Here is a 16,216-nt window from a genome sequence, read left to right on the forward strand (position 1 = left end):
TAGTTTCTTTTTTGCAGATTAGTTTACTTGAATCATAACAGTCATTTTGACTCCAGATTGGCATTACACAGTAAACATGTATATCGGAGACATTTCGACTTCTGATTGGTAATATAAGTAGATTTTCTATTATTATCTTGACTCCAGATTATTGCCTAAATGCTTATTAGATAAATTTCATAATTTTCGCAGAAAGTATCAAGGCACAAAAAAAAAGCCTCTTTCTAGAATTGATTTTCCGTCCGAATTGCAGCAAAAACTTGCAGCGAATTGGGTATTTTCCGATCCGTGTCAACAGCGCACAGTAATTGAAAAAATAGTGAATGTTATTATAAATATGAAAAAGTCCCTGATCAGAAGGCAGCGAATCAGGATTCTAGAAAATACTGAAATTACTGCTGTTCAAGTTAATTCCTTCTGCGTGAAATGTTAAAGCCGATTTGTTGACAAAATTTGTTTTTTTCGTTCTTTCTCATCCTTTAATGAAAATTTTATTATTAAAATTGAAATCAATATAAAAAAATAAAAGATAAAAATAAATTATGGAGTCAATATGACTACACATTGGCAATAACTGACTTAAGTTCGAGCATTAGACAAAAAGAATTCGTTGAAATTAATAATATTTACTTCAAAAACCTGAGCTTTCTGCTGCAGAAATCCGTAGCTAATTGAAATAAATCTATTTTTGCCGCCAGTAATTCGCTTTCCCCCCCCCCCCATGAAACGCTTCTCTTGTGCATTTCACATTTTGGAATCAGTGCGATTACCGTTTGCGTAGCGGCAAAATTCAAAACCAGTTTGAAAATCCACATACTGCTAGCCCACAATCTTTGAAAATCTGTCGCCACTCCATGCTATTTAAATCGCACTCTTTAGACAAGATCATCTCTTCTAGAAAGTTGGTATTTTGAAAGTATACCGGTTTGCAAGTATGCATCTTTTTTTTTTTTTTTTTTTATGATTTAAGGCGCGTCAACATCTAAGGTTATTGGCGCCCGGAGCTTTTTTCAGTGCACTGCCGGCCTCCGGACAGTGTTCTCTCGTTACAGACAACACTGTCCATCACCGAACAGTGAGCTGTAAGTAGCTCCTAGGAAGAGAAAATCTAAGGGTCAGAAGCTGGATTCGAACCCGGGACCTCCGCGTGGGAGTCCAGTATGCTAACCTCATAGCTAATCCCTTCCCTAAGTATGCATCTTATTTCTGGTTGGAGATAGGATTAGTTTTAGAGAAGAAGAGCTGTTATTTGGTAAAATTTATGAAGGGACGTGCTTAATGAGCATTTACGCTGAATTTAAGCAGTTTGTAAATATAATTCTGAAATTCGATTGGGAAGGAATTAAGATTAAAATTTGATTGCAAACCTTCCGGATTTACATTAAGTAAATATTTAATTATTAACAGATCAGTAATAGCCTTATTTTTTTGCGCGTATTTGAGGAGAAAAAAGAGGTGATTTCATTTAGAAGTGATTCAGTCGAGGAAATGAAAAAAATTACGTCCTCCAACTTAATAAGAGCAGAGGAGGGCAGAAACCCAACGGAAAATCTTCACCCTCAGATCCTGTTCGGGGTGTCACCCAGTGCCGTCTACTCCTACCACACAGGAAGTGGTCTTCAAATTAATTGTTGTAACTTTCACAGCAGCCAGAGCTATCCAGAAAAATTAACTTTTCTTCCTTGCATTACTTCACTTTATCCTATCTTTGCGATAGGCCTCGCGCGGTTCGGTTTAATTTCATCCAGCTTTTTCTTTTTCCTGGTTAACCTCTTTTTTTTTCCTCACCTTCTTTCTCGTCCCCCTTTTTTTTGCCCACTACACTTCTCGCCTGCTGGCTTCTTATTCTGAGTCTTGTCGAGTTAAATATTGAGTTAGCATTTTGTACAAAGTACCTTCTTAGAATCTCTAATAAACTTTATCTCGTCTCTTCTATAAAAGTTTCCACAGTCAACCGTGTCCTGAACTGGAATAGTTTTTACTTAATAATATGACTTCTTGCCAGTTAAGTAAATTACCATTTTAAACAGAAAAAAATACCATTATTTTTGTTTTAATTTTCATCTATTTAATAATAGTAATTTATTTATTTCGTATTTGGAGAGACCCATACAAAAAGGAGTTTTGTTTCTTGAATACAATTCAGAAAAAGTGCACAAACTGATAGACCAAGAAATAAAAAATTAAAATGCAAAAAACATGAACAAGAGAACGAATGTTTGTGCACCTTTTAACAACGTTTAATCAACCCTTATAATCAGTGGTGTCTTCGGAGCTGGAACGCTCCGGAACGTCGTTCCGGTACATCCTTTTTCGATAGGGACGTGTTCCGGAACTGAAGATGATTTCTGTTTCAACGAAAATTGGTTGATATATTAGAAAAACAAAATAATACGCGAATACAATTTTTTATTTTTTATGACTCGAAGACTGCGCAAACAGAAAACAATTCAATAAATGGATTTCGAGTATTGGATCCAACGGAATGGCCAAAGAATATTGAATCTAACTATGGAGAAAATGAAATCGGGTCGTTATGCAACAGATTTAAATTAATAACATCATCGACGAGATGTATCAATATTGATAATGGAGGCAAAGAAATTCCTGAAGATTTACAAATTTTAATTTGATATAAATACTATTCCTTGCAGTTCGGCAGTGTGCGAGCGAGGATTTAGTAATATTAAGGTGACCAATCGTCCTCCTTTTGTAGGTTCTGTCCTCCCTCGAAAAATGTCCTCCTACCTGTCCTCCTTTTCGATATTTGTCCTCCTTTTTGATATGTTAAACTCTGTCTTCAGAAATTGTGTTGAGTTTTTATCGAAAGAAATGCGTGATATTAAAATCGATCACAATTGTCTGTTTGAAGAAATTAGAAGACTGAATATATACGAGGGTCGTTTGAAAAGTCCGTGCAAAAATAAAAACTACTTAATTTTTTGGGGCAAACCTTTTTTATTTTTCAACATAGCCTCCTTTTAGGCTTATACACTTCGTCCAACGCTGCTCTAGTTTGTTGATCCCGTCCGAATAATAGGATTTGTCCAAGTCTGAAAAATAGCCATTCGTTTCTGCAATCACCTCCTCGTTTGAATAAAATCTTTTTCCCACCAGCCATTTCTTCATATTGGGGAACAAATAGTAGTCCGAGGGAGCCAAGTCTGGAGAATAGGGGCGATGTGAAACGAGTTGGAACCCTATTTCCATTAATTTTGCGACCACAACTGCTGAGGTGTGAGCTGGTGCGTTGTCGTGATGGAAAAGGACTATTTTGTGGGCCAATCGTGGGCGTTTTTCTTGCAGCTCGGTTTTCAAACGGTCCAATAACGATGAATAATATGCACCTGTAATAGTTTTACCCTTTTCCACATAGTCGATGAGGATTATTCCTTGCGAATCCCAAAAGACAGTCGCCATAATCTTTCCGGCCGAAGGAACGGTCTTCGCCTTTTTTGGCGCAGATTCCCCCTTGGTAACACATTGTTTAGATTGTTCTTTGGTCTCAGGAGTGTAGTGATGTATCCATGTTTCATCCACAGTGACGAAACGACGCTTAAAGTCCTGCGGATTCTTCTGGAACAGCTGCAAACCGTCCTTGCAACACTTCACACGATTTCGTTTTTGGTCAAGCGTGAGCAATCGCGGCACCCATCTTGCGGATAGCTTTGTCATGTCCAAATGTTGATGCAAAATATTATGTACCCGTTCATTCGAGATGCCCACAGCACTAGCAATCTCACGCACCTTCATTCTTCTGTCATCCATCACCATATCATGGATTTTATCAATGATTTCTGGAGTAGTAAACCTCAACAGGGCGTCCAGAACGTTCAGCGTCACTTGTGCCCATATGGCCACTCCGAAAATTTTGAAACCATTTATAAACTGTTCTAATCGAAGGTGCAGAGTCACCATAATGTTTATCAAGCTTCTCTTTAGTCTCCTGAGGCGTTTTGCCTTTCATAAAGTAGTGTTTAATCAATACACGAAATTCTTTTTCGTCCATTTTTTGAAAATCACTCGACTTCCTCGATTGAAACGAATGCCAAACACAAAGAAATAGACCGATCTGGCTGAAACTTGGTATGTGTTCTTCCAAGAGATGCTACTAACTAAATATAACCTCGATGCGCGCCAGTGGTGCTATCTCTCTAACTTTGCACGGACTTTTCAAACGACCCTCGTATTTAAATTCTGATAAATTAGAACAATGGGAAAATCAACATGTTGAAATTGATAAAAGATGGGTGGAAATATTTAACCATTTCAAAAATGAACACATGAAAATTTAGTAATTCCTGTTAAATTTACGTTTTGCTGCCCTGGAACAAATGCAGCAGTTGAAAGAGTTTTTTCAATGGTTAATGATTTTTGGCTAAGTGAGAAATCAAGATTGAATGTTGATACACTAGCTGCAGCACTTACTGTAAAGTTCAATATTAAGGATATTTCTTGCTCCGAAATTTCCAATATACTGTTAAAAAATGATATATTGACAAAAAATATCCATTCAATGGAAAAATACTCGTTTAATTAAATAATTATAGTAAGCATAATTTGTAAATTATTGAATTAATAAAATGTTTCACTTATTTACGTTGTACTTTTTTCTTAAATTTTTTTGTCCTCCTTTTCATTGTAAAAAAATTGGTCACCTTAGTAATATGAATATGATTTCAAAAATGAACAAAGAAATAGAATATTAATTGAAAATCTAGCAAATCTCCTATTTATAAAAATGAATGGCCCACTTCAACAATTATTTAATCCAGATGATTACGTCAAAATTTGGTTGCGATCTCATCGTTCAGCAGATGACAACAAAATAAAGAAAGTTCAACCAAAAGATCCTGAAAAGTAATTTACAGGACACCCCTGATTATAATTAATTTTTTAAACTGTACATTTTTGTCAAGAAGATATAGCCTTAGTGCCAAAAAAACAAGTTACGCTACTGGCATAGTGCTATGTCAAGTACAATTACTGTACTTGCTTATAATTAGGAACCTTATCATCCCCCAAAAAAAGCGGAATAAAATCAAAAGCTCGTTCTATGAGGTGAAATTTTAAAAATTCTAATCTATTCTAAAACCTATTGTAATTTCTCCAATCAGAGAAAAAAAGTATTCGAAATCCAATTAGTTCATCCAGCAGCAAGTTATGTATCTGTTCAACCGAAAAATTAATTTAAAAATACAATCATCAATTTCTCCTCTTACTTCGATACTATCGATCCAAATCTATCAATAAATTCTCACAGCATATCTCTTTGCTTGTACCATATCTTGGACGCCATATCTTTCAAGTTTCTATAGTGAACATACGCTTTAAAGGTAGGGTAAAGTCGGGTGAGATGGCCAATCGGGAGAGATGGCCAACAGCCGAAATTTAACCGAAATGTCGTCCGACGGCGCTGCGTAACCTCTCCAGTGATGAACGTTCATGTCTGACAACAGTGAGTTCATTTTGGTCTGCGTCAAAGCGTTATTAATTAACTCAGGGAATAAAAACATTATCGTCTCAACAAAAAATTTTATGATAGTTGCATATTGCGTGCTGCAGCGAATGTATTTGTCGAAATTTTAGTGTTGTTTTTTACATATTAGGCAAGTACAGTATACATTAATGAATCTTAACTTCTAAAACTGTCAAAAAGTATCCGTTGAGTTATGTTTATCATATTGGCCATCTCTCTCTCTAGCATTCGGGACAGATGGCCATACCAACAGTAGAGATAGATGGCCAATTATTTTTACTTTTTTATGTTTATTTTTTTGAATATATTGGTTTCGTGACCGTAAATTACTAAATTAAGGATTTAGAATTGGCGAGGAATCGGTCAAATAAAAACAAGAACTCGTCTTTTTTGCCAACGTTTCGACAAATATATTCCCTTCTTCATCATTGGATATTACAAATACAAAAATACAAACAATTTAGAGAATCAGTAACATAGAAAATCAGTTAACAAAATTAACAATTAACAAAAACGTTAAACACAAAACATCGGAAAAACTAAACTTTTGTAGCGGTATCTGTGTGTATTGTTTTATAGTGTTCCATTTTTTGGGCAATTATGTTGACTACTAATTCTGTATCTATATAAGGGTTCGTAAGGGTTTTTGGTTTTTCCGATGTTTTGTGTTTAACGTTTTTGTATTAAAAGAAATTTCCCAGTATCTACTGTATTTACTATTTTGTCAAAGTTTAACATTGTAATTAGTCTATTGTATCTGTCCCATCACTTTATAGTCATTACCGAAATGCCGAAAAAAATTAATAAAATAAATAGGAAAATATATATATATATTATTGAAAATTAAAGATTAAGTAACCCATTTATTGTTTTACTAGTGCAATTTCATGTACAATATGTGGCCATCTCTCCCAAGTTGCACTGGCCAACTCACCCAACCAAGTGGGGATAGATGGCCAATTGCTACTTTTTGTTTGTAAGAATAAAAAAATGTTTCTCTTAGCATTTTTTCTGAAATTTTTACCTTATCTTATGTTTGTGAGCGTATGAGGTTTCCAAAAATAATAATAAAGTAAGCCTAGCCCTTACCAAAAATTTGCAGGCACCCTCCAAAAAAAATGGTGGCCATCTCACCCTACTTTACCCTATATCATTTTTGTTACATCCTTTTTATGATTTTGGAGCTTAGTTTTGTAATTATACTCCGTCAAATAAAAACCATATTAAATGTTTCAGATTAATAACTTTATTATGGATTATAACTGGACCCAACTGGGGTGGCAACTTCTCCCATTAACGTCTTGGGCAAAATATCTTCTTTATTTTTTATTTTCTTAAGCTACTTAGCGTTCTGCTATTAAGCGTAATTAACTGCTTTCAATTATTTAAGATTATGCGATAATTTATTAACTTATCGAGCCAATGTAACGTATTATTTTTTTTTTATTGAATCATTGCAGCTGAGGAACTGGTACATATAAATGAGTTTTTGAGTTCTTTATCTTACAAGAAATTCTTCGCCAATTAAAATTTCCATTTTCTTTAAAACTTATTTATATTTATTTTATTAAAAAAGCTTCTACCATAGAGATAACTGAAATCAAAATTCTGATTTGGTAGCTGCCAGATATCTTTCCAATTACAGAAGTAATTCCTATCGTTTATAGTTTATTGTTCACATAATTCTTTGTTCTTTGTTTGATAAAGACTGGGTTAAAATAATAATAAATACAAAAACAAAAAAATTCAAAAACATTTCTTACTAGAATTGATTAGCTTATTACAAAATTGCCACAGACCCTTTATTGCGATTCTCTACCCTTAATTCATCAAATGGCATAGGCGGAGGGTGTAGGAAGAGCGTGTGGCGCCAACAAGGGCCATTTTTGTCCTATCCTTTGCCAACTGATGCAGATCCTTCCACCCAAACCTTCCCTTTGGAAGGCTTTCCCAAAAAAAGGAAAAACCTATCCACAATTTTTGTTGCCTTACGTTCCAAGTAGATATTTTTACATGCATTCTTTGGAAGGCAAACGGTCCTTATACATTCTTAAAAGATCTCGCCCAGCTTCTTAAATTTTTTTAAATCTTTTCTCCTGCATAGTTGGTTCGAGGTTTTGGCTTGCTGGCTAAAGTGAGACAGAGCGAGGTTGTCACACAACTCTAAATAAAGAGAAAATCTAATTGTACTTTTTTTTGAGTACAGTAAAATTTAAAGTTGAGGAGGAGACTTCTTTAGCAGTCGCTTGCACTCGGCTAGTAAGTTTCTTACTGCCTTTTATACTACTTTTATTAAAAAGTCTCGGTTTAAAAAAAATTGTAAATCAAACAACTTTTTCTGACGGTTGCAGGCAAACAAAATGAATTTAGTTATAACGCGACTTACTGTAGATATGAAATTTATTATATTTAAAAGAGAACTTTAAGGTTCTAAAGAAGTGAATTTCAATTAAATTTAGAAATCAAATCCAGGCCAATTTAACCATAAAATTAGAAATACAACCAATAATCAATTCTGATTATACAGGGTGATCCATTTAAAACGCACCAATCGCTAATAACTTTTTAGGAAAGCGGAATTTCGAAAAAAAAACTGAAGTAAACTAAATGTTTATTTTGGTCTAGTTTTCAAATTTTCCTTTCCCGATACTGTATCTTCATTTTTCACGGAGTTACGGCCAAAAACCCGATTAAGGTTTCATAAGGACCACTGGTTTTGACAACGATTATGAAAACTACATAAAAAAACTATGAAAAGTGTCGTTAATCCCGTTTCGATATCCTTAATATTTATTGAGTTATGTAAGATCAAAGTTACAATTTTATCAACTCGTGAACGGTTTTCGATATTAATTTACCACCAGAAATACACGTTTTTGGAGGTCCTCTGACTGCAAAAAATATTATTGGTGACGCAAATTACAAAAATAATAATAATTGAAGATTTTAAAACATGTAGTGTAATGTAATGGTTGTGGGTGAATCAGGATAAATTTGTTTTATCATCAAATAAAAGCAATCATCACATCATTTTAATGCACCCAGTATGCAAGACTTCTTGACCTATGATTACGGTAAGAATATCTTGCCAGGATGTTGGTCTAGTGGTCAAGAGCGCGGCTTTGTAGGTGGGAGATCCCCAGTTCGAATCCCGCGTATGCAGTCATTCTTATTATTTAAAAAATAATAATACTTTTTTTAAATAAAATGTAGTCATAGGCGTGAAAACCGTTCACTAATGTATAAAATTGTAACTTTGATCTTAAATATCTTGACTAATATTAGGGATATCGAAACGGGGTTGAAGTCATTTTTCACAGTGTTTTATGTAGTTTTCATAATCATTGTCAAAACCAGTGCTCCTTATGTAACCCCAATCGGGTTTTTGGCCGTAACTCCGCTAAAAATGAAGATACAGCATCGGGGGGGTGGAAAATTTGAAAACTAGACCAAAATAAACATATAGTTTACTTCATGGGCTTTCAAAATTCCGCTTTCCTAAAAAATTATTAGCGATTGGTGCGTTTTAAATGGATCATCCTGTATTGTGTAAACTTGGTATCACTTAAACAAACTAGAACGAATAAACTTTGTTGGCATGTCTTAAAAGTTCTTTGAGCAATCCTAGTTTTGGTTCCACAGCCCTGAAGATGACCTAGTCCCCTAGGACGAAAGCTCGGCAGAATAAATGTATAGCGACTGAAATGGCAATTATTTTTTCATCCTATTGAAACTATGAATCAGTCACCAAAAATAATGAACAACAATTATTCATAAAAATATTTAAAAATAAATATAATTTTAAAACTAACAATTTATTATCTATTTACTTAAAAGGCTAATATATTTCTCAAACTCAACAGCAATATTATTATAATTATTTTATTGTCAAGTAATTTAAAGTAACAAAATTTAAATTGCCTTTTTTATTCTATTTACAGTGTAAGTAGGAAAAAATAAAACATTCGGTTCCCTTTTTCTTGAATTAAATTATACATCGCAGCTAGCTTGGATATTGTTCTGAGAGAAATAAAAGAGAAAAAACAAAATTGCCATTGCGGAGGTTTACAGAACTGGTGTCAGCTCTGAACCTGGTCGTTCCCAGTTTGTGCCTAAAGCCTTCCCTTACCCCTAAAACAATCTTCTAGAATTTCCTTATAAGGCTTACCTTGCTCACAACCACTACTCAGGCTATTTATTATCTCTATTACCATGGCTACAGGCTTCCTCTGCCATTTTCACGTATCTTCTTTTCAACCAAAATAAATTTATCATAACTCTTTAGGCGTGCTACAAAATTACCATAAGATAATTAATATTAAAGTGTATTCGAGGGTCGTTTGATAAGCCTGTGCAAAGTCAGAGAGATAGCACCACTGGCGCGTATCGAGGTTGTTTAGTTAGTAGCATCTCTTGGAAGAACACACACCAAGTTTCAGCCAGATCGGTCTATTTCTTTGTGTTTGGCATTCGTTTGAATCGAGGAAGTCGAGTGATTTTCAAAAAATGGACGAAAAAGAATTTCGTGTGTTGATTAAACACTACTTTATGAAAGGCAAAACGCCTCAGGAGACTAAAGAGAAGCTTGATAAACATTATGGTGACTCTGCACCTTCGATTAGAACAGTTTATAAGTGGTTTCAAAATTTTCGGAGTGGCCATATGGGCACAAGTGACGCTGAACGTTCTGGACGCCCTGTTGAGGTTTACTACTCCAGAAATCATTGATAAAATCCATGATATGGTGATGGATGACAGAAGAATGAAGGTGCGTGAGATTGCTAGTGCTGTGGGCATCTCGAATGAACGGGTACATAATATTTTGCATCAACATTTGGACATGACAAAGCTATCCGCAAGATGGGTGCCGCGATTGCTCACGCTTGACCAAAAAAGAAATCGTGTGAAGTGTTGCAAGGACGGTTTGCAGCTGTTCCAGAAGAATCCGCAGGACTTTAAGCGTCGTTTCGTCACTGTGGATGAAACATGCATACATCACTACACTCCTGAATCTAAACAATGGATTACCAAAGGGGAATCTGCGCCAAAAAAGGCGAAGACCGTTCCTTCGGCCGGAAAAATTATGGCGACTGTCTTTTGGGATTGGCAAGGAATAATCCTCATCGACTATCTGGAAAAAGGTAAAACTATTACAGGTGCATATTATTCATCGTTATTGAACCGTTTGAAAACCGAGCTGCAAGAAAAACGCCCACGATTGGCCCACAAAAAAGTCCTTTTCCATCACGACAACGCACCAGCTCACACCTCAGTAGTTGTGGTCGCTAAATTAATGGAAATAGGGTTCCAACTCGTTTCACATCCCCCCTATTCTCCAGACTTGGCTCCCTCGAACTACTATTTGTTCCCCAATATGAAGAAATGGCTGGCGGGAAAAAGATTTTATTCAAACGAGGAGGTGATTGCAGAAACGAATGGCTATTTTTCAGACTTGGACAAATCCTATTATTCGGAAGGGATCAACAAACTAGAGCAGCGTTGGACAAAGTGTATAAGCCTAAAAGGAGACTATGTTGAAAAATAAAAAAGGTTTACCCCAAAAAATTAAGTAGTTTTTATTTTTGCACGGACTTTTCAAACGACCCTCGTACATCCATTTCATGTAACTAGTCTCACAATTATCAGCATTGTATGTTCTTTTACAAGAAGATATACTTTAAAAAGTTAAACTATGTCGAGAAATTTTTTTTTTATTTTTTTTTTTAATGAAATTTCTTTGTTACAACTTTGTGACCTAGATAAAGTTTAAGTAAGTTATTTCTATGTGTAACAGGTATAAGGCTGTACTGCCTAAATGAATTTTATGAAATATGGAAGCATTTCCTTCTCCACCCAATTTGTCAGGAAGCTTTTAAATAATCTATGCTTGTGTTGTGAAAGCGGAGACAAAGGCGAAAGATACAAATTCTACCAAGAGTAAGCCAAAGTCGGAAGTAAGGTAATGTTTATATTAGTAAAGAATGAATTTCTGCAAAAAAGGGATTCAATCTACACCAAATTTAGTCTCGATCTAGCTAATAAAGTTTAGAGTGCAGTCTCGATGTAACTTATTCTCACCACAAGTAGGTACTACGTAATAATGAAGTCAAGAATATTTTAGTAGATGGAGTTTGTTAACTTATTCTTAAGGTTCTAACTCAGAAAGTTGCTTTAATCACGGAATATTTGAGTAACACATTCTTATCAAGATTACACAGTATACAGGGTGAACCAGTAAGTATTGTCCATAGGCCTACTGTGTGTAGTACATCTAAAGTGGAGTTCAATGACGTATTGGCCAACTTCATACTTTCCACTGTTCTTGAGTGACGTCACTTTAGATTTTTTTTTCTAAAATCATTACTTTTTTCCAATAATTAATTAAACTACTTGATAAATGAGTGCTCGTGAACACGTTTTCACTTGTAAAACAAACGTAATTTTTCATACGAAGATAAAAGGGAATCCTGGAAAATGATATACCGTTTGAAAGCCCGTTAGACAAGGAAACGTTTATAAAAAGTGCCAGCACCTAGGTTGGATAATGAACACATAAGGGCCTAATGAGTTTTCTTGAAAATTTCGATTACTTTTATTTTTCCAGCATCCAGAGGAAGATTGAGGCTGTTTGGAGAATAACTTATGCTTCAAAATGGTATCAGTTTTTAGAAAATTTATCTGTCTTTCTAACCGTGTCATCAGAATCGAATTCGGACTAAAACTTTCTGACAACTTTGTGACCTAGATAAAGTTTAAGTAAGTTATTTCTATGTGTAACAGGTATAAGGCTGTTTATTGGAAAAAAGTAATGATTTAAAAAAAAAAATTAAAGTGACGTCACTCAAGAACAGTGGAAAATATGAAGTTGGCCAATACGTCATTGAACGCCACTTTAAATGTACTACACGCAGTAGGCCTATGAACATTACTTACTGGTTCACCCTGTATAACCGTACATAACCTTACAAGAAAGCCTACCCCAACCTCGAACCGAAAACTGATGCCCAAAATGAATTTCTCCTGAAGCACACTTCGGAAATAGGTCCTTACCGTCCACGTTGACCCAGTAGTCCTGGGCAGTGGAAGCCATTAAGGCTATTTCTCCCCTCATTAACCTCTTTTGTCTCGTGACTTTTTCAGCCTCCAGTGGAGGTAACCCATTCTAAAACCCTCAGATTGTCCATCCACCAATTGCATCTCCATGTCTTAGACCACCAGTTTCCTGGGAATTTCACCGGTAGAATGTAACCAATCTTTATCTGACAACTTGTATTGTGATTCATGTTATCCTCGCCAGTCAAACTAGTTTTCTGGTTATCCCCAGTAACCTCATGTCCCTTGCAACTGTTTCTCTTTTAACTGTATCGTAAACTCGTTTAAAGTCCATGAAAAGATAGTGATAAAGATTATACTTATAGGTCTTTTCTCACAGTTCATTGATCTTTATTGAACTCAATGGTCCAGGACTTACAATACGAACTTATACAATCCGTACTTCATGTACCAACAAAGGCCAAAATTACCTTACCCTGCCTTTACAAAATCTAGAACTCCAACATATTATGAAATAAAAAAATTATTTTAAATTTTAAGCTACTTGTAGTCTCACATACCCACATATATGTATGGATTATGCCTTTCGAGATAAACATATGTTCGTTTTAAAACTTAAGCAGCAAAATGTTAAATCAATCATGTGGAAAACAACTACCCTAATGGTTTCTTAATACTAAACAAAAATAATAATGTTGGAAATTATGGAAGATAGTCAACAAGAGACAATTAAAAACAGATTTTCAATTATGTACCCAAAGGTTGATGACACTGCGTTACCAAAATGTTGGAATGTTAAAGATAAGTATCGATTTTTGTACCTAAGTAATCGTAATTTACGTGTTCATTATAAAGGTACGGGTGAATCAGCCCAAGACGCTGGCAGTATTCGTGCCACACATTCAATACCGTGCTCATGCGGTGTCTATTATTTTGAAGTAAAGATTTTAGACAAAGGACAACATGGTTTCATTGCTGTTGGTCTATCCAGTTGGAAATCAAATACGAACAATTTACCCGGTTGGGAGAGGACAGCTTATGGATATCATGGAGCAGATGGACTTAGGTATCATTCTTCAGATGTTGGTCTACCATATGGACCAAAATATACGGCCGGCGATGTTATCGGTTGTGGTATCAATTTTGTAGATAAAACTTGTTTTTTTACTAAAAATGGGCATTATTTAGGCGTTGCTTTTCAAAATATTCCATTAAAATTATTTCCAACTGTAGGTATGCAATCTATAGGTGAAATAATTGAAGCAAATTTTGGTCAAGAAGCATTTTTATTTGATCCAACCTTTATAAAAGACGAACTGAAAGCGCGTGTAAAACAGAGCATAGAGAATTTTCCATTTAATGACTCGAACAAAGCGAATAAATTGATTTTATCGTACTTAACACATCATGGTTATACTAATTCGGCAATGGCTTTTGCTGAATCAACTAAACAGATAACTAATGAAGATTTCCAATCAATGAATAATAGAAAAAATATAATGAAATTAATAAGGGAAGGAAAAATAGATGCAGCAATTCAATTAACTAATAAATACTATCCAAATTTATTAGAGAAAAATAAAGATTTACACTTTAGATTGTTATGTAGACAGTTTGTTGAACTGTTCAACGAAACACCAGACAATTTGCAATTTCTTGGCCAAGACATAAATACTAATCTTATAACAAACAAAACTTCTTTCGATGTAAACAATTTGAAAATCCTTAAATTAGGCCAAGAAATATATAAATTTAATCAAAAATTATTAAATTCAAATTTAAACGATCTTAGTACTAGAAAAATGAAAGAAGCTTTCAGTTTGATTGCTTACAACGATCCTCTGAATAGCAATATGAAATGGTTACTAGAATACACGCGGCGCGAACCGATCTGTTACGAATTAAATTCATCGATATTAGAATATGTAAATCAGCCACAAATAACTTCAATAGATTTAGCACCACTTATGGCTAAGGACTTGTTAAACGTCATGGCAAACACTTGTACTCCTGCAGCAGTTTTTGTCAATGTAGAAGATTATATACGGGAAGAACTGGCTGAAGAGTTCGCGGTGCCGAATACAAATCATGGACTACCTCCGGCCAATCGCTGATCGCCATTTCAAGAGTTAAACCCAAAAAAACTAACCAGAATTTTAACAATAAATTGTGAAGTTGTTAATATCGATATTATTTACTTCATGGCAAATACATGTGTTACAAAATGTATTCCTAAATATACTTTTAATGAAAAAAGCTTTTATTAAATTAGTGGTTTCTTTTTAAAATGAACGTAGTATAATTTATACTTAATCGAGAAAATTGCCTACTAAAATACCCAAATTTAAGATTTCATATTTTTTGCCCTTTTTTTTTAAGGAAAGAAGAAAATATTAGCGGTTCTAAACTTTCGTAGAAATGACTGAATTCTGTTTCTTCGCATGGCAAATCACCCATTAAAAAACAATACCATTTTTATGGATGATTTGATAATGGATTTTTGCATTTGGGTTCCTCAGTTTAGAAAATGGTATTTGGTTCTTCACGGAGAGCCATTGTTGCCAAAGAGGTCCTGAGATTCTTTCGCACTATTCGCAGTAAATAACTGCCTTGCTGATCCAGTTTTCCTGGTCCCCTTTTGCTGGTATTCTAAGAAAGGACTATGTTAATGCGGGAAAAAATTTCCTTTGGTCGCAATGTTTTATTTAAACCTGTTATCCTGTTACAGATGCGCAGTAGTGGGTCTTAAACTCGGAAGGGTTAGAGTTTCACATCAACTGTGTCCAGGCTACCTTAGCGAATAATTTATAAAAACTGTTGCCTTATCTAGGTCCACACTAGTCTGTGCTACCTGTAACCATGTAAGAGTTATTCTAGATCCAGTTCCCATATCTTCGAGATGACGAAGGCCTTCTTTGTTAAGACTGTTGTGTCCGATAAATTATACAAAGTAAAGCAGTAAATTGCCTATTTTTTCAGGCGGGGCTTAACGTCCAACTACCAATTAAGTGTCAAGGACGGAGGCGACTAGCAAACATACTTTACTGTAAATTTCTTTTATTAACCATTAAATAAAATCCAAGGCCTAAGACCAGGAATCGAACCCATTACCACAATTCATATTAGCTTCGCAGGTCTCGCCTCTAACCGCTCGGCTACCGTGGCGCTAGTTGAAACTATACAAACTATTTAGGTTTTATAAGTTGAAAGATAACTATCTCTTATTGTTAGAATTACTTGTGTCCAGTAATTTACAGAACATTCTTCTGGCTGACTATTCTTTAATGGCGCTCCGATACCCCACTTAGCGATGAGGTGTAAACGGGGGAACAATGTACCTTTGTCTGCGTTCCTCTCTTACTTGGAGCATTCCCTTCCAATTTCGATCATTTCAATTTTTCTTCAAGTTTGCACAAGAAATAAATGTTTCATAAGGCTTCCAACTTCAAAGAAAATTTTATTGACGCTGTCTTTTTGTATCAATATTTTTCTTTTTCCAATTTTAGAAATCGAACATTTATTTCGTATGCTTATATTTGGTTTTAGATTTATTACGGGTTTTAATCTAAGATGCGTCAATATCTCATTTCATTGGCACCTGGAGTCTTTTTCAGAGCAATGCTGATCTCCGGACAATTTTCTGTCGTTACAGACATCACTAGTTATTAGTAAACTGTAAAATAA

The 16,216-nt window shown here is 34.8% G+C and overlaps 2 protein-coding genes across 7 annotated transcripts in view; both read left to right on the plus strand.

Moving 5' to 3' along the window:
• Positions 1–16,216, plus strand: part of LOC141458565 (uncharacterized) — a 714,168-nt gene that overhangs the window by 568,151 nt on the left and 129,801 nt on the right. The window lies entirely within an intron of this gene.
• Positions 13,152–14,800, plus strand: LOC141458534 (ran-binding protein 9-like). The gene has a single exon (XM_074136647.1). The coding sequence runs from the start codon at positions 13,225–13,227 to the stop codon at positions 14,644–14,646; it is 1,422 nt and encodes a 473-aa protein (XP_073992748.1). The 5' UTR covers positions 13,152–13,224; the 3' UTR covers positions 14,647–14,800.

This window comes from Rhodnius prolixus, unplaced genomic scaffold (genome assembly GCF_049639745.1).
Source record: "Rhodnius prolixus isolate KJV_2025 unplaced genomic scaffold, Rpr scaffold_5, whole genome shotgun sequence".
Lineage (NCBI taxonomy): Eukaryota > Metazoa > Arthropoda > Insecta > Hemiptera > Reduviidae > Rhodnius > Rhodnius prolixus.